Raw genomic sequence first — 20,300 nt, 5'->3', positions numbered from 1 at the left:
TTGATCAGTTCTTTTGTTTTGCCGAAATTGAGAGGGAGGTTGTTATTATTGCACCACAACACCAGAGTGAATAACTCTGCCAGCTGGTCTGCACAGGATCTAAGTGCACGGCCGGGTACTCCGTCCAGGCCCGTCATTTTCCTTGGGTTGACTCTCAGCAGGACTGATCTGATGTCTGCAGCGATGACGCAGGGAACAGGTGCATCCGGGGCTGTTGGGGCAGATGACACCATGCCAGCAGCAGTCTGCTCGAACCAAACATAGAAAGCATTGAGCGCAGCAGGGAAAGATGTGTTTTTGTCCGCAATCTTGCTTTGCTTCATTTTGTATCCTGTTATGTTGTTTGTGCCTTTCCATAGGTGGCAGATGTTCGTACAGTTGGTTTGAGTCTCTAACTTGGTCCGGTCTCCATTTTGGCATCTCTGGATTTTCTGTATTGGTGTGGGTCATCCGACTTGAATGCTGTGCATGCCTGGTTTTCAGTCGGTTCATCCAGAGTTTCGGTTGGGGAATATCCAGATTAACTCTGTTTGGTATGCAGTCCTCCGCGCATTTGCTAATGAAATCTATGATGGTGGCAGCATACTCGTCTGGGTTTTCCACTGAGTACTTGAATACAGTCCAGTTCACTGATTCCAAGTAGTCCAGCAGACGCTTTTCCACTGCCTCAGACCAGCATTGTATTACTTTTCATCAAAGTTGTTTACATCGCCATACTTCATCAAGATGGCCTGAGATCTTTGCCTTGATCAGTGGTCTCGCCAATTCCCATCTGCCACCACACTACTCAATCTGGTTTAACTTCTCACCTGAAATAACTTCTTTTACTCAGAAGACTTCCCAAAATAAATGTATAACATACCGAGGATACAAGCTTGGAATCTAGCAGCGTCCATTTTTTTAAAATACTCCAATTAAAGTCACAAATAACAGCCTCTATATGACTGTTGTAATGTTGAACTTTCCCCAACTGTCCATCTTGACCTCTTAAACTTTTGACCAAATCAGCCACTGTATTCTCCTTCAATACCTCATCTCAATTGCTCCAAACATGGCATCTTGTTTGAAGTCCTCTGGGTTCTAACTCTGCGGTTTTCTTCGTAAACTCCTTCACCTCTTCAGGCAACATTTTAAGTGGGTTTGATAGTCTCTATTTTTGCTTTCCATCTGCTTTTTCTTTCTTTTGAGGCTTCTAGTCTATTTTGCTAGCATTTCTGTTCTATTCCAAAACTGCCTCAGCTATTCACATTTTTAAAAATTTCTTTCACTACCCTTCTTTCTACCATCTGATACATAGTCAGGTACTTATTTAGTCAGGTACTCTACTACCTTTTAGTTACCACTCAAGTTCATTATGATGTGTGTGTGCATGTATTATAGAACTCCTATAGTGTGGAAGTAGGCCATTAGGCCCATCAAGTTCACACCAACACTCCGAACAGCATCCCACCCAGATCCAGCCCCCTACCCTATCCTTGTAACCCTGTATTTCCCACAGCTAATCCACCTAGCCTACACATCCCTGGACACAATGGGCAAATTAACATAGCCAAACAACCTAACCTGCACATCTCTGGACTGTGGGAGGAAACCGGAGCACCCGGAGGAAACCCACACAGACACACGGAGAATATGCAAACTCCGCACAGACAGTTGCCTGAGGTTGGAAACGAACCCGGGACCCTGGCACTGTGAGGCAGCAGCGCCAGTATCTGCTATCATGAGTATGTCTTCCTTTTAGCTTGATGAGGCCACACCCATGATATTTTGTGACGTTTAAGTCTCCTAACATCGGGAATGATTCCCTCGTTAGAAAGGGAGTGCAATGGAGATTCACCATACTTATTCTTGGGTCAGTGTAATTGTTCTATGAAGATAGATTTAGGAGACTGGGCCTGTGTTTTCGAAAGTTTAGAAAAATGAAAGGTGATCTCATTGAGACATGGAAAATTATTGCAAGCTTGACAGGGTTGATGCAGGAAGAATATCTGCCCATGAATTTGGGGGACGATCTAGAAGTAGGGAGTACAGTCTCAAAATATGGAATAGGCCACCTAGTATTGAAGTAAGGAGGAATTTCTTCACTCAGTGGATGGTAAATCTTCGGAATTCTCTCCCCTGAGGAGTGTGGAGACTCAGTCATTGATCATGTTTAAGATAGAGATCAATAGATTTCTAGATACTAAAAACATAAAGGGATATGTGGATAGAGCAGGAAAGTGTCATTGAGTAGATCACCTAGATATGGTTGAATAGTGCAGGAGACTAAAGAAGTCAAATTGCTTATTCCTTCTCCTATGTTTTATCTGTTCCTTCAAATAGGTTAATTTTTGATATTATTGACTTCTGACAAATAGTGATATCTGAAATGTTAACCTTTTACATCTTCACATGGATTAACTTGAGTGTTTCTAGCATTTTCTACATTGTTTCAGATTTGTAGTTTCAGTTTTTGTATATGCATGTGGGTGGATTTGTATGAAAAGTGTTTTATTGTACATCATATCATGTTGTGTCACTAAAAATAAGAATATTTTAACTCGGTATTTTGAAAGACTTGTTGAAATGTTTTATGTAACTACATTTTAACTAGGCATAAAACGAGTAAAAGTCAATATTTCAGTCTTGCTAAAGGTATTAAAATCATTTGCATTTCATATAAAAAGAAGCGATTAAAAAGTAATGAGAAAGGTCTCAATGGGTGGGAACTAAATGGGTAAATGGACAATATATTATTGTTGTGAGATAGAATATTCAGAATATCCTTTTATAAGGGACGGAAGGTTAGTAATGCCATTAACGTACTCTTTGAAATGGATTTAAAAACATTAGAATAATGTGCAACTAGATTGGCCACTTACAGTCTGCTTTTAAAAAACAATTTACTTTTGCAACAATTGCAACTTTTCTCAAATGGATTGCACATGTCAACAACGTGATGACATTTGATAAGAATGACCATTATAAAGCACTTCAGATTCATTATAATGCACATTTTGGAACCTATCCAAAGACAAGTATCTCACGTTAGCACTGATTAATAATGCACTATGTAACACAAGTACAAACAGTTTAAGCAAAACAACAGAATTATACAGTGCTAAGTATCATCTTCAAACATTAAATATTTTTAATGGAAAACAAAAGATGAACAATAGTCACATACCAACTATGGTGTGCATGATATTTAGCCCAATACATGAAACACCGTTCAGTTCCCTAGCAAATTCCAGGCAGGTTCCTACTTTTCCAAGTAATTGAACACCACTGCATAATGTGGGTGGGATGCTATGCAACATCAAAACTTTATGCATTGACTATTATGCCACTTTGGGGAGGATGGGGTAGAAGGAAGAAGACCATAAAATCTGCAAGAGGGGGAAAAGTACCAAATCAGTGAATAGATGTGAAAAAGGTAAGAGAAAAAAAAACCTAAGCAAGCCTAAGCAACATTGTTGTGTCTTTTTATGCATGAACGGTAGGTACCATGATGAGCAGTTGCCTGTGAACAGAGAAAGTTTAGACCCCTCTAGTTTACAATATCTGTAAATTACTGCATACCACTACTCTGCTATTATATGTATAAAATACTGATTTGAAGCATTCATGGCATCTTATTTATTGCATGGAGGTATGCAGTTGCTAAAAATGTACTTCAGGGTGAAACCACATTTAGCATAGCATTTTGATGTATTAATGTACATCATCTTGGTGTAGTATACGAAGATTGGTTCCCTGTGTTGAGCTTCCTAAATTAGTCAACTATGGTCCAAACACTGACTAAAGATTTGCAATAGTGCACCTTCTGTGAGGTTGGAAGGATGGGAAAGAGAGAAATTATAAATCAATAAAAGTCAGCAGATATAAACTGAGTTACTTCCCAATATCTGGTTATACAGTATTTGTGAAGTTATCTACTATATGCTTCACAACAGAAAATAATAAGCTTAGACCCTCAGGGTTTTACATTATTTCATTCCCTTTCATACTGCAGAAATGTCTCTGAGGGCAAAAACTTAATTAGAATCAAACCTCAAGCAGAAACAATCCAATGCTCTTGCTGACTGAGGCAGGTTTGCAGAGTTGCCAACAAACCAAATTGCTAACAATCAAAAGTACAAACAACGAGTACCCTGGTAGCAAAGAGATCAGGACAAAGATTTTGCAGTCTGGCTGTGAGCATAACCAGTCAGTCCAGTCATTTTCCAACTGTACGCATCAAGACCTATACAAACAGCAGACAACAAACAGCATTCCACTTATTTCAGACACAGTTATATGAAAAAAAAGTGTTTAAAAAAATAACAATTAACGGTAACAATGATACAATAGTTCAGTTTCTGGTCCTGGTCTCTCTGTATATGTACAATCACATTTTCTATTGTTGTCAAATCCATCAATTGGTATTAAAAAGGCTAATTCAGCTGAATAGAAACTCATTGGAATGGGAGTACATTATAGGCCCTCAAGTCTGTTCTGTCAATCATTGAGATTATGGCTTTCTAACTGCTGATACGTACTTTTGCCCCAATTTCCCTGATATTTTTGGCTAACAAAAGTATCTCAAGCTAAGTTTTAAAATTAACACATTATCTAGTATTAATTACTGTCTGAGGAAGAGAGTTCCAAACTCCTGTCACTCAATGAAGAAATGTTTCCTAATTCAGACTAAAATCAGACTCTAGTTTTTTTTTGATTAGGTCCCCAAGTCCTAGACACATCAACTGGAGCAGATAGGATAGGTTGGGAGAAATTATCAGTTCACCTTAAGGTCCTGAAAAGTTTGATCAAGTCATCCCTTTACCTCCTAAATTCCAGAGAATGCAATCCAAGATTTTGGATTTCATCTCCATAATTTAACTCTGTGCATCAAGGCTTTATTTTAGTAAATCTATACTGTACCCACTCCAAGGCAATACATGCTTCCTTTGTTGCAGTGCCTAAAATTACACACTGTTTTCCAAATGTGATCCAGTCAGACTTTGTTTAGCTGAGGAATAGCTTGATCCCCTTGTAGTATTTTCCTCTAGAAATAAAGCCCACCATTAATTAGCCTTTCTAATTATTTTCTGTATCTGTTTATAAAACTTGCAATGATTTGTGTACTGGAGCCCCAAGTTTCTTCATGCTTAACTGTTTTTCACTATTTAGAAAGTACATTTTCTACCCTTTCCAGGTCTGAAGACGTCTACTTACATTTGCTACATTGAAATCTGTGTCTCAGTTTTGCCCACTCATCAATTTTATTCTCCATTCACTTTGCTTACAATGCTACCTATGTTAGCCAGTCACTTTCATATCAAGTTCAGCTATAGAAAAGGGACTGGGGTAGAATCAGTGCTAATTTGACATTGAAGTACATAGACCAAAGGATCCAAGTTCAACTCAATTTTGCTAAGTTACCTGAAATCTGCTAGGGTTTACATTCTATTGGGGGAGGTGTAAAATAGCAATCAGAATTCCAATTTTCATTCACTACCATTTTGGTTCCATGCAGAAAAAGTGTATGTGCGTGCACAATGTGTGTTGCAAAATGCTGAGTGGTAATTCAATACTGAAAAATGCTATTTGGATGAGGTAACTACGCAACTTTGAAATCATACCAGCCAAAGCAGGCATCTTCAGATGAGCAACTGAGACAATAATGAAAATGCATCATGTTTTTGATTCTATTTTAAATCACATGGGGTCACTGAACAAAGACCATAACGTATCAGTTTGAGAACAGTTCTGAAAATTACAAAACATGATTTGTAAGCACCACATATATTTCATATTTTTAGAACCTAGCAGACAGTAAATTACTACTGAGGCACTAAACTCCATTTGTATTAACCATTCCCCTTTACTCACTGAAAATTTTTATCACCATTGGACATTCCAAAAAAGTTAAATGTTAACTATAGCATTTGACATAACTCACTAATATCAGGAAACACAAACTCGACTGAACTGAGCACAAATGCTCAGTGGAACATCCAGCCCATTTTAAAAACATTTCCAAAATCAATTGCCACCACTTACACAATCTGTTTGCAGACACTGAATCCGGCGAACATTGTTCTGCAGTCTATATATCTGAGTTAAGAACAGACGCCACAGATTGAATATTTATTGTAGGTTGAGGACTTTTTGAAGTCCTGATGCTGCTGAATATCCACAATACTTTGTAACAGTCAACTAATTAATTATAGTGAGCCACAGTATGCACTGAAGAAGAACACCATGGTCCTAAATTTATCACTGTCGACTTTGCAGGGGAAAATATGTAACATTCAAGAAAGGGATTGCATCAGTGACGCTATTTCCTGTTTAGACAGCTATTGAGAAGGTCCTTGAAATTGGTAGCTTACAGCTCTTGAAGAAATGTTATAGAACAGAAGCACCTAGGGGTTCAGGTACATAATTCTTTGAAGTTTGCAGCGCATAGAGACAGGGTGGTTAAAAAGGGGTTTAGTACGCTTGCCTTCATTGCTCTGTCCTTTGAGTACAGGAGTTGGGAAATCATGTTAAGGTTGTATAGGACATTGGTGGGGCCTCTTCTGGAGTACTATGTCCAGTTCTGATCACCCTGTTATAAGAAGGATATTATTAAGCTAGAGAAATCTTCTGAGATTTACCAGGACGTTGCCAGGTATGGAAGATTTGAGTCTGAAAGAAAGGCTGGATAGGCAGGGACTTTTTCCATTGGAGCGTAGGAGGTTGAGAGGTGACATTATAGAAGTTTATAAATTATGAGGAGTATAGATAGGGTTAATGGTAGGTGTCTTTTCCCCAGGATGGGACATTTCAAGAGTGGGGGCATATTTTTAAGGTGAGAGGAGAGAGATTTAAATCAGTCATGAAGGACAATTTTTTTTTTTAAAAACACAAGAGTGTTTCGCGTGTAGAATGAACTTCCTGAGTAAGTGGTGGATGTGGGCACAGTTACAACGTTTAAAAGACTCTTAGGTAAGCACATAAATAGGAAAGGTTTGGAGGGATTTGGGCAAGGATAAGGCAGGTGGGACGAGTTTAGCTAGGATTATGTTCCGTTGGACCGAAGGGTCTGTTTCTATGCTGTATGACTCTATGACTCTAAGTTGGCAAGAGCAAGATGGACAACTATCTGAAATACTGTGAAAGCATGTTGCAATTTTCTTGAGAAAGGTATGTAACTGATCCTGATCAAGTTGTCAATGCTAATAGACAAATTATTATGGCAATTCTGGGTAAATCACCCCAGACAGAGGAGAAATCACTTAAGCAATTGCCTAGGTCTTCCATAAAGCCAGTTGTGGAAGGACATCTTCAGCAATGACAACAGCAGGGGAAATATTAATCCGAAACAGCACCATCACTGCAGTTCAGTGCATTCCCCACCACTGTTAAAACACCCACCAATGTACTGTCACACGAGCTTAGACAGGATGGCACAAAGTACACAGCACTTCAACTGTGCAGACAATGTGGTGGAGGCAGAGGCAAGTGAAGGAGACTCCCCAGGTGAATTGTTGGTCAGGTCCAGTCATGCTCAACTAGGGAGAGGTGCAGAGTTTTGTTGGGAATTGAAAGTCACATGCAACATCTTTCTGGTGCAGATATGGAACGTGCGTGCCCAAAGGTCAGGGCATCTCGGAGGTAAACTGAGCCTTGGACAGAGAATGAAGGAATCCATCTGTCATCACAAAAGAATTACAGCTCAGAAAGTGCTCATTTGGCCCATCGTGGTCATGCTGGCACCCTGCAAGACCAATTCAGCTGGTCCAACTTTCTCACTCTTGGTTGTAACCTTGAAAGTATTTTCTTCTCAGATAATTAAATAATTCCCTTTTGGGAGTCATGATTGAAACCACTTCCACCATACTCTGAGACAGTGTGTTCCTTACTATTTGGTCTGTAAAAAATGTTTTGATTTATGCTGCATCTGGTTGTTTTGCCAATCCCCTTACGTCAGCGTCAACCCTACTGTACAGTTCTTCCCCATCTATTCAGTCCAGAACGTTGTGCTGATTCCTCACGAGCCCCAAGTTCAACAGTCGGATGGGCTACTCACTAATGATCCTTGCATTGAGATGGCTTTGACTGTAGTAACTCTGTGCGTCCATTGTAGGATTATGCATTCGTGTCAGTGGCTATTTCTTCAATAAATGACCTTTTTCCCTTAGAAATCATCCACATATCATCTCTGGTAGGATGAACAACTGCAACATATACAGTTGCCTCAGGATGAAGATGTGATGACAGCTTCCAAGAAATCTAAACAAATGGCTACAGAAAACTCTTGTGGTGGTTGCATACCAGCTGTAAATTGAAGGATTGGAATCCTTTCGTATTGATGAATGCTCTTGGCTACTCTAACAGGGCTTTGATTGTCACGTGGATGTAATGGAACATATACTGCACCTGAGGGAATCTTGCCATGAATGAAAAGGCCATTGTTTAATGTCATCCTGGAAATCAATGTATTCCAATGCCTTCTTATACAGGGCATCTGCACAATGTTATATTGAACAGCCATTTGTGACATGTCACACTTCACTATCACACTCTGAAATAACCCAGTGACAAAATGTTCAAGACCACTGTCACTTTCAGGACTGCTGCCAGAGTGTGCCCATGCAATCTACAAGGCCTCAAATCTTCCTGCAGGATGGCATACAAACAGCAATCACCTGCCTTAACATACAGACTCTGGTGTCACTGTTGCTCCAAAATGTGAAGAAAGCTGAGCCAAAAGTGAGCATGGTACTTTTGGACTCCCCTTGCATCTCATCTCTCTGTAACAAGGGGTTGCATCTGATGTTGACATTTTTCTCTCCATCAGCAGTGCTGCTACCTCAGGGTAGCTGAGTCTCCATGTCCAGGGATATCTCTCACTGGTTACCAGCTCTGCTATGCTGTGGTTGGTTTGCTTGCCGAGCTGGTTTGTTAGTTCACAAACGTTTCATTACCCATCAGTGCAGCCTCCGATGAAGCGCTGTTGTGTTTTCCGCCTGGTATTTAAATTCTGGAGTCCGCTGTATAGTGTTAATGCCAATGCCATATTGTTAGAGCCATAGTTAGAAGGGTGTGAGGGAAAAAGTTTAACCTCCGTTTTGCATTGTGAATGAGCACACGTGAAGACAACCACATCTCCCAGCAGCACAAAGCACTAACTACAGGAACATTCTGCGTGGTGAACTTCAGCAACCTCTAGGAAGCCATCTTGAAATGTATAACAACATCGGCAGCTTACATTCATATAGTCTCTTCAGCACAGAAACATACTACACTGCGTTTCATAGAGGCGTCATCAGATGAAAACTGATCAGAAAGGCAATAAAGGAGCTAGCAAAAAGTTAACCAGAAGCTGTGTCAAAAATATGTATTTAAGGATTTGTCTTGAAAGAGGAAGGTGGAAAAGTAGAAGAGTTTAGGGAGGGAACTCCAGAGTGTGGGGCCTAAACAGGTGAGGAATAAGTAAATGGGGAGTGCACAGGAGCCACTTTCAGTATCAGTAAAGGTCAATTAATCAAGTGAAAGATGATGGATAAATTATTCGTTCAGAAAATAGGCTTGTAATTTTTATTTAGAAGTCTCAGACTAACTTCCCTCCACTGCAGAAACTGTAATGAGCTAGTTAAAATCTCTCAAAATGTGACTGACAATGTATGCCAGACTTGTATCTCAGTGGTCAGGTGATAAAAGTGCTCATTTTTTGATAGTAATCAGACTCTGGGTTGCTTAGCATCTGTTTCTTGTAAATGGTTAATAACTTTCCCTAAGTCCACAAGACATAGCAGCAGAATTAGGACATTTGACCGATCAAGTCTGCCCCACCATTCAATCATCGTTGATATGTTTCTCAACCCAATTCTTTTTCTCTCTCCCAGTGATCCTTGAACCCCTTACCAGTCAAGAACCACGTATCTCTGTCTTAAATACACTCAATAACTTGACTTTCACAGCCCTCTGCAGCAATCAGTTACACAGATTAATGACCCTCCTGCTGAAGAAACTCCTTCTCATCTCAATTCTAAAGGTCTGTTCCTACACTCTTAGGCTGTGCCCTCACGTCCCAGTCTCTCCTACTGGTGGAAAGATCTTCTCTACGTCCACTCTATCCAGGCCTATCAGTATTATGCAAGTTTCAATCAGATCTCCCCTCATCCTTCTAAATTCAAACAAATACAGACACAGACTCAACCACTTCTTCTACATCAAGTCCTTCACTCCCAGGATTATTCTTGTGAATCTCTTGAGGACCCCCTCCAATGCCAGCACATCCTTCCTCAGATGCAGGACCAGAACTGCTCACAATTTCTCAAATGCAGTCTGACTAGAGCCTTATTCAACCTGAGCAGTATATTTCTGCTTTTGTATTCTAGCCTTCTTGAAACGAATAGCAACATTGCATTTGCCTTCTTAACTGCCAACTGAACCTGCATGTTAACCTTAAGAGAATCCTGAACTGGGACTCCCAAGTCCCTTTGTGCTTCAGATTTCCAAAGCCTTTCCCCATTTAGAAAATAATCTATGCCTCTACTCTTCCTATCAAAGTGCATAACCTCACACTTTCCCACATTGTATTCTATCTGCCACTTCTTTGCCCATCTTCTAGCTTGTCCAAGTGTTTCTGCAGCCTCCCTACTTCCTCAACACAACCTGCCACTCCATCTATCTTTGTGTCATCTGCAAACTTAGCAACAATGACCTCAGTTCCTTCATCCAAATCGTTAATGTATGTGAATACTTGTGGTCCCAACACGGATCCCTGTGAATGCCACTAGTTGCTGGCTGCCATCCTGAAACAGATCCCTTTATCCCACTCTCTGCCTTCTGCCAGTCAGCCAATCCTCTAACTATGCTGGTATCTTGCCCCTAACACCATGGGCTTTTACCTTCTTAAGCAGCCTTCTCTGCTTCATCTACTCAAAGGCCTTCTGGAAATCCAAATAGATCACGTCCATTGGCTCTCCTTTGTCTAACTTGCTCATAAGCTTCTCAGAGAGTTTTAACAGATTTGTCAGGCATGACCTCTCCTTGATGAAGCCATACTGACTCAGCCCCATTTTACCATGCACTTCAAGAACACAAGAACTAGGAGCAGGAGTAGGCCGTCTGGCCCTTTGAGCCTGCTCCGCCATTCAATAAGATCATGGCTGATCCTTTCGTGGACTCAGATCCACTTACCCGCGTTCTCAACGTACCCCTTAATTCCTTTATTGTTCAAAAAAAATCTACCTTTTTTTTAAAAAGCATTTACTGAAGTAGTGTCAACTACTTCACTGGACAAGGAATTCCATAGATTAACAACCCTCTGGGAAGAAATTCCTTCTCTTCAGTCCTAAATCTGCTCCCTCTAATCTTGAGGCTATGCCGTCTTGTCCTAGCTTCACCTGCTAGTGGGAACATCCTCTCTACTTCTATCTTATCTATTCCCTTCATAATTTTATGTTTCTATAAGATCCCCCCTCAATCTTCTGAATTCCAAGGAATATAATCCCAATCTACTCAGTCTCTCCTCAGAAGCCAACCCCCTCAACTCTGGAATCAACCTAGTGAACCACCTTTGCACCCGCTCCAGTGCCAGTACATCCTTTCTCAAGTAAGGAGACCAAAACTGCACACAGTACTCCAGGTGTGGCCTCACCAGCACCTTGTACAGCTGCAACATAACCTCTCTGCTTTTTATTTCAATCCCTTTAGCAATGAAGGACAAAATTCCATTTGCCTTCCTAATTACTTGTTGTACCTGCAGACCTACCAAGTAGTCTGCAATTTCATCCTTAAAAGTTGACTTTAAAATCTTACCAACAACTGAGGTCAGGTTAACTGGCCTATAATTTCCTGTCTTCTGCCTCCTACCCTCCTTAAACAGGGGTGTTACATGAGCAATTTTCCAGTCGTCTATTGCCCTCTCTGACTCCAGTGATTCCTGAAAGATCATCACTAATGCCTCTACATCTCCTCAGCTATCTACTTCCAATCTCTGGGGTCTCGTCCATCTGGTCTGTGGAAACAGGCCTTTCGGCCTAACACGTCCTCACCAACCCTCAGAAGATCCCACCCAGAATCATCCCCCTATAACCCACCTAATCTACACACCCCTGAACACTACGGGCAATTTAGCATGGCCAATCCACCTAACCTGCACATCTTTGGACTGTGGGAGGAAACCGGAGCACCCGGAGGAAACCCACGCAGACACGAGCAGAATGTGCAAACTCCACACACACAGTTGCCCGAGGTTGGAATCGAACCTGGGCTCCTGGTGCTGTGAGGCAGCAGTGCTAACCACTGAGCCACTGTGCCACCCTTTCCCCACCTTCAAACCATTCAGCTTCTGCAGCACCTTTTCCTTAGCAATGGGAACTACATTCACCTCTGTCCGCTGAATCTCTTGAAGTTCTGATATGTTGCTTTCAAATAAAGCCTGTCAAAATGGCTGACTGCTGTAACTGAAACACATTTCACTGCTGAAAAGTCAGTAATAGATGTGGATAGATGTAAGAAGCTTTTGTCTCTGTTGTGGCAGTTTACAGAAAGGGGGACTTCCTAACCCTTTTGTGCAAACAGGTGTATTCCTTCTATGCCAGAGAATATGGTTGGCTGTTTAGAAATACATACTTCAAGGACTCAGATGAGAAAGGGAAAATGCAGAATGATTATGCTCAACAATTGTAGATGGGACCATAGTTTATTACACAACTGGGTTCTGCACTTGGCATCTGTGACTGCAATGCAGCTGAGTATATAATATTGTTTCAAACTAAAAATGAAAATATTTTAAAGTAGCAATTTCTGAAAACAATTTCCTGTAAAATATGCTTCTTTGTTAGATAAATCACCATCAGATATGTCCTGCAATAGTATAACACCATGCCAAGATTTCTGAGGGGGATGAAATTGCATCACGTTAGATTAATATTGAAATTGCAAATGTTTAAAATACAGGGAAACAATAAACCGAATTTTGTAACATTGCACTTCACCTGACAGATGAGTCTTCTCCTGGCTTTGGGCACAGAGCTGGAAGATTGTGGAAAGAAGATCTTCAGCTGATGACATCTGCAAACATCCCTTGATGGAGCAGAAAAAATTAGATGCCAAATCACAAATGAAGGAAAGCATTGGCTCCACAACCTGAGTTTTAGACAGGTCCTTAGAAAGATCCTTAGAAAGCGCATTGTGCAGTCTGTCAATAATCCTTTCAACATACAATTCAGCGATCAAGAACTCTGCAAAAAAAAAAAAAAAATTTAAATACTACAATGCATCCTTAAGACAACGTGGATCCCTGAACCCTCTGATACCATAGTTCAATTTGGGTAATATATACCAATTAGTTAAAGTAATCATCTATATATTATATATATATATGACAGAGTGGCATAATGGGGCTAACTGGATTGCTCTACAGAGATCCAGCATGAACTCAACTGTTCAGGTGATCTCCTTCAGTGTCTTAAGACTCTACAATATCCTGATCTTTAGTCTCATAGACCTCGCCAAAACTCAGCTGAACAAAAATGGTGACCACTGATTTCCAAATTTTTCTTAAATCAACCAGTTCAGATGTGTCATGACACACCTCTGGAGCAGGTGAGGCTTGAACCAAAGCCTTCTGGCCCAGAGGTAGGGACATTACCACTGTCACAAGAGCCCTTATCACCAATTTCCATGCGTTTGTCAATGATGTATCTCAGATTGGACGGAATTTTCTTCTGGTGCTCTAATACTCAACAAGGAAGTTGGTTAGCTCAGTTGGCTGGACGGCTGTTTACAATGGAGTGACACCAACAACATGGGTTCCTGTACTGGCTGAGGTTCAGCTGGTGCCATGAAAGACTCTCTTTCTCAAACTCTTCCCTCACCTGAGGTATGGAGGCCCTCATATTAAACCACCACCATTCATTCTTCTCTTCGTTAATGAGAGCAGCTCTATGATTAGGTAGGACTGCGGTGACCTTACATTTTAATACAGAGCAATATCAATTTTTTTTACTAAAACTGTGGAATACACCACGGGAAAGATAAAAGTTGTTTTCAATCATGTTTTTTTCATGGAATGATCATTTAGTTCTTCCAAAACTACAGCAAAAAGCAGTTTCTTTTTTAATTCATTTTTGGGAACGTGAATATCGCTGCCCTGGAAGAGGTGACAAGCGCTGCCTTCTTGAACTGCTGCAGTATTTGGGATGCGAGGTCACTCACAGTACTGTTAGGAAGAAAGTTCACCCAGTGTCAGTGATATAGCTCCAAATCAGGACGATGTATGGCTTAGAAGGGAGGGTGAAGGTGGATGTGTTTCCAAGCATCTGCTATCTTTATCCTTCGAGGTGGTAAAAGTTGAAGTTTGGAAGGTGCTGTCAAAGGAACTGACCTGAGTAACTGCACTGTATCTTCTCGACGGTGCATTCTGCTACCACTTCACACTGGTGAAGGAAGTGAATGTTGAAGATGATAGATTGGGTGCCAATCAATTGGGCTGCATTGACCTGCAAACTGTCAGCTTGAGTGTTCTTGGAACTGCACTCAGCCAGTCAAGTAGAGAGTATTCTAACACATGCCTAATTTATGTCTTGCTGATGTATAGTTTTTGTGCTGAGCCATCCCTAAGTGGATGTGAGCCCGGGGGGAAGTCACACTGTGTGCCAACTCCTTCCCGGAGCAAATCATGGTTCTACTGAACAGAGGTTAAATGAGAGAATTCATGTGATTTGTACCAAAGCAATTCACTGTAATGCAGCCAAGTCCTAAATTATGCCAAGAGCGAACAAGGTGTTCACTACAAAAGATGTTACAGATTGCTCAGTTCCTCCACAAACATTGAGGCAATCCTCAAGGAATTATAGGCCATAATTATAACACATATATATCATTATAATACATAATTACATGAATTTCTTTGTGTTAATGAGTCTTTGCTGCCTTCAAACTAAACCAGAAAAGAAATGAAATATTACCACTCTTGTTTATTCAAAGTTCACTCTAATCCTGGTTTCTAGTTCCTTCCATGTCCCTATGATCCCAATGCAGAGCACCCCACCAAATACAGGATCGGGGTGGCCCTCTTTCAGGTGGCCTTGATTCACCCTACCCTAGGATCAGCTCTGCTTTGGGGAGCTGGAAGGAGTTACTCACTAAGAATTCCTTGCCTTAGACCTGGTCTTGTAGCAAAATTTGACCATTAAATTGTGGCTAATCTGCGTCAGATTGGAAAATAACAAAAAAGGAGACAGAAAGAAAGCAGGAAACTACAGCCCAGTTAGCTTAACATCTGTGATGGGAAAACATTAGAAGCTATCACTGAAGATGCTACAGCCAGGCACTAAGATAAATTAACATTTTGTGAAAGGGAAGTTATATTTAACCAATTTGTTGGAGATTTCTCCCCCTCACAAAATGTTAATTTATCTGAGTGCCTGGCTATAGCATCTTCAGTAATAGTTTCTAATATTTTCCCAGGGATTAAAACCAAGACTTCATTTTTTTTTACAATTTATATAAATGACTTGCATGCACTGAAGGCTGGTTGCTAAATTTGCTTATGATACAAAGAAATGTAAGTAATTAAGTGTAAAGCGAACATAGAGAGACTGCAAAAAGACTGCAAGTGACTGGGCAAAGATATGGCAAGTGGAGAATAATATGGGAAAATGTGAAATTGTCAATTTTGGCTGGTAGAATAAAAATGAATGATATTAACTAAATGGTGAGACATTGCAGAGCTCTGAGATGCAGAAAGATCTGGGTGTCTTAGTGAATCAATCACAAAAGTTTAATACAGAGGTAAAGAAGCAATTCGGAAAGCTACTGGAATGCTATAGTTTACTGTGTGGGGAATTAAGTATAGAAGGCGGGAGGTTATACTTCATTTATATGAAGCATTGATGGTATCACGTCTAGAGTACTGTCTATGGTTTTGCTTCCCTTTATTTAACAAAGAATGTGAAAGCATTGGAAGCAATTTAGAGAATGCTTACTGAACTGTACAAACATGTGAGGAGAGTGTTAGGCAGGTGAGGAATGCATGTGTTGGAGTTGAGAGGAATTAGAAGCTTAGTCAAAACGCTTATCTTAAAGAGTATTGAAACGGTAGATGTGGAAAGGATATCTCTGCTTGTTTGAGAATCTCGAACATGGTTTAAAAATCAGGGGCTGCCCACTTAAGATAGAGAAGGAGAATTCTTTTCTCACAGAGGATCACGAGTGCTTGGAACTCTTTCACAGAAGGTGGTGAAAATTGAGTTTTTGAACATTTTTAAGACAGAGGCAGATAGATCCTTTATAAGCAAGATGATGAAAGATTATTATTATGGAGTAACAAGACCAGCCATGTTCTTATCAAATAGAAGAGCAAGCTTGAGGAGCTGAGTGGCCTACCACTAGTTCTATTTCATATGTTTATATGTACGGTCACTCAGCTTGTCTTCCCCACTTTGGTCACATTACCTTTACAAAAATCTCTCAGTCTGAAAAATATCAACTCACTCAGTTTCCACAAGCTTTTAGAGGAAGCAAGTTCCAGATTTCCCATGCACTTTTTCTGAAGAAATACTTCCTGATTTTACATTAAAAAGCCCAAACCTTAAGATTTTAAGATTATACCTCATCTATTTATACATTTTATCAAATCCTTTGTTATTTTAAACTCACTATTTAGATAAACATGCATTTCCAGAAAATGGAACTCACTACCACATTGTGTGGTTGAAGCAAGTAGTACAGATACATATAATGGGAAGTTGAATACATATTTGAGCTATGGAGTTATTTACTGTCACATATATCTAGAAAGGTAGAATGACAAGCGTTTTGTCGCCATAATGAGGATAAATACGAGGGGACTCGAGCATAATATTAATATGGACGGTTTGGACCAAATGACCTATTCTGTGCTACATATCTATGTCATCACATAAAGAGCTCTGGAAGGTTTTTGAATGAAAGCTTCTCTACTCACCATTACTGAAGTGCTTAGACAGAGCTAGGCTAAGTAACACCCAGCTTTGTGAGTGAGCATCTTTTGGCCAAGAGCTTGTTATTCCCATTGTACAGAGTTCGTCTGCAAGTAAGACCAATTTCTCACCAAGTACTTCTCCTTTCAACCAATCAGAAATAGCAGCATACTTAACTTGATCCAAACATGCCTGAAAGAAACAGGTTAGAAACTGGAAGATTACCAAGCATTTTAACCGTTGTAAATTAGGTTTTCTGAAAATGGAATGTTTATAAACTTTATGCTTATGTTTATTTCCGAAAAGAGAAACACATTGCCAGAGCTTTTTATGTTGAGCTCAACAGAGCAGAAGTATGTCAAATTTCAAGTGATCAATACTCCTGGAAGAGAAAAGTGTGCTAATTGGTTCACAAGTCGATGCTGATTGACCGAGGCATTGCCATGGAGAAAGCAATGGTTCTCTAAATTCTCAGGTAATTCAAAAAAACGCAAGATGTTAACATAATCCTCTTGTTTGGACAGACCAGATCACTGTGTTTCCAATCAGCATTCTTTTCTCCTACAGTATTAATTGTGGTAATTATTTGAAATTTAGCATTCTTGCATTTGTCTTGTTGAGCACAATGTGAAAACATTTTCAGCAATGTTCAAGTTTGGTAATCTACGTGACTTTTAATAAACTTTTGGGAAGGATAGCTTAGTGCCAATGTCACTGCAACAGTAATCCAACACTCTAGGCTAATGTCCTGGGGACATGAATTCAAAATGCACCATGGTGGAAGGTGGAATTTTGGATTCAATTAAATTGAGGATTAGAAAGCTAGCGTAAAGGCAACCATGTAACCACTGCCAATTATTGTAAAAACCTCATCATCTGCCCTCTTTACCTAGTCTGACCTACGTGTAATTTCAGACCCACGGTAATATGGTTGGCTCTTAACTACCCTCTGGGCAATTAGGGATGGACGATAATTGCTGGCCTAGCCAGTGACATCCATGAACAATCCATTCTGTAAATTGAATAAAATAGCGATTAAGGGTTTCGTTTTAATGGTTTTGAGGTTCAAAAAAATTGCCTATGGTATTAATTCTTTCTATCTCTACAAGTCCAACATTGGTGCTGAGGGAATACCTTACTTCATACAAGTTAAAACTGTTGAGAGAATCACAAGTTATTGTTTCAAAATGATTTGAAAATTCCAGTCAACTGGTGGCCACAGTTAAGCTAACAACATAAACGTGCAATACTAATATGTCTATACTACTAATATGCACTTTAAAATTGTCATTCATTAACTAGAAAACCAAAGTTTGATAACAAAAAAAGCTTTTTCCGTTCTCAGCCTATAAATACCTACTACTACTAATTTAGTTTACATAAATCAGCTGCAAATGAATTTTGGTTTAATTTATATTCCCTTTAGTTCAAATATTGTTAAGTAGCAAGCTAAAGATATTCACAAAAATGGCTTACATGATGTAAGCCTTTTATTTTGAATGCTCATTGAACAGCTGCATATTATAAATCAAACTAATATAGTCCCTTTATTGTTTACAGTTGGACATGAAGAGAAATTTAAGAGCATGCAATGTGATGGTCTGCACTTCTATTTCAAATGAAAAAAGGAACATTTAAAGCCCAAAATACTAGGCAATCTGAAAATCTAACTCAGTAAATAAATTCCAGTAGCATGCAGAATTACCTTTTGGACAATGTGAAACACGAGGAGCCAGCCTTGATCCATCTACAAAAAAAAGGTCATATTCTTTAGTAAAGGGGTAGTATTATCATAGAGATAACAAGGTGTAGAGCTGGATGAACACAGCAGGCCAAGCAGCATCAGAGGAGCAGGAAGGCTGACGTTTCAGGCCTAGACCCTTCTTCGAGACCATTGTTATCTCAGATTCTCCAGCATCTGCAGTTCCTATTATCTCTGATAGTATTATGATAGCTTGTATTTGCATGGCACCTGTAACATAAGAAATGTACTGTTGCTTCCCAAAGATGTCAAACAAAAATGGATGTTGAGCTAAAGTAGTTAGTAGGAGTGGAGTCTAATATTTTGTTAAAGTGATGATTTAAAGGAAAGACTGAAAGGAGCAAATAGAGATGGACAAGTGGACAGATTTAGGGAGGGAATCCAGAAGCCGAAACCTAGGCAGCTAAAGCCAAAATCAATGATGAGAAGAGAAGCACAAGAGTAAGATTAACCAACAGTTATTAAATGAGATATATATAGGTGACACCAAGCCATAAAGGCATTTAAAGAGGAGGGTGTGACATTTTAATCTGGGGCATTACACATTAACGAGTAAACATAGGAAAACATCAACCAGATTGAATGTTAAGTGAGACTTAACAGAAGAGTTTTGGATCAGTTTTCAAACACTCATACTCCGAGCTCTTTCAGCAGCATGCTCCCTCCCTACCTGTTGGTCATTTAGTTGCAACGTATCATTTAAATTTACTATTTTTACAATTGACCATGGAAGTTGCTGGAAATAGAGTGAAATAAATTGCAGAGATAAAAAGAAAACTGATATAAAACAAGTGATGGTGGAGGGGAAACAAACATAGATGAAAGAGGAGAGAGAGAGAGAGAGAGAGAGAGAGAGACAGGGAAAGGGAGAGGGAGAGGGAGAGGGAGAGAAACTCATGGCAATTAGGGTGCTGTGGATGCAAGAACTTTCTGTTTCACCGACTTCGAACAACACTCCTCGGCCGTTCTTGGCAGTTGGACAGGTAGAATAAAGACGTAAACTGGTAGAGCTGCAGGGATTCAGCCGTCCTGGATTGATGATCCAAATACAAACACATGAACAAGGAGCAAGAGTAGGCCATTCAGCCCTTGAGCCTGCTCTGTCATTCAAAATGATCATGGCTGACCTGATTGTAATCAATGTTCCCTTAATGGCTGCACAGCTCTCGGAGGGTCTGCACATACCAACCAGCATACAGACCCATTGACTTCCAGTTCTGGGAGCTGTGCACAGATATCAGAGGTCCACGCAGCAGCATGAATAATTAGAGGGAACATCGATTATAACCTCAAATCCACATTCCCACCTACTTAATAAAATTCCACCCGCCTGCTTAACAATAATGGTCTTTTTCTATGCCATGATTATTCTGTGCCCTACTGGTGACAAAGCACAAACAACTATAACAATGTCTTGAACATGTTTCAGAACTACTAATCTAATCCCTAAGAGATAGTAGGAACTGCAGATGTTGGAGAATCTGAGATAACAAGGTGTAGAGCTGGATGAACACAGCAGGCCAAGCAGCATCAGAGGAGCAGGAAAGCTGACATTTCGGGCCTAGACCCTTCTTCAGAAATTTCTGAAGAAGGGTCTAGGCCCGAAATGTCAG

General features: G+C 40.0%; 1 protein-coding gene across 2 annotated transcripts in view; it reads right to left on the bottom strand.

The window, feature by feature from the left end:
* The window catches only part of ltn1 (listerin E3 ubiquitin protein ligase 1), a 129,267-nt gene that overhangs the window by 69,185 nt on the left and 39,782 nt on the right, over positions 1 to 20,300 (bottom strand). For both annotated transcript variants that reach the window (XM_048603365.1, XM_048603366.1), the window contains exons 11-13: positions 18,631 to 18,672; positions 16,931 to 17,117; positions 12,957 to 13,202 (exon numbers count right to left, since the gene is read on the bottom strand). In XM_048603365.1, coding sequence (XP_048459322.1) covers positions 12,957 to 13,202; positions 16,931 to 17,117; positions 18,631 to 18,672 — 475 coding nt within the window. The remainder of the gene's footprint in view (positions 1 to 12,956; positions 13,203 to 16,930; positions 17,118 to 18,630; positions 18,673 to 20,300) is intronic.

The sequence above is a fragment of the Rhincodon typus genome, chromosome 11 (genome assembly GCF_021869965.1).
Source record: "Rhincodon typus isolate 14 chromosome 11, sRhiTyp1.1, whole genome shotgun sequence".
Taxonomy (NCBI): domain Eukaryota; kingdom Metazoa; phylum Chordata; class Chondrichthyes; order Orectolobiformes; family Rhincodontidae; genus Rhincodon; species Rhincodon typus.
This window is presented reverse-complemented; position numbering and strand designations above follow the sequence as displayed.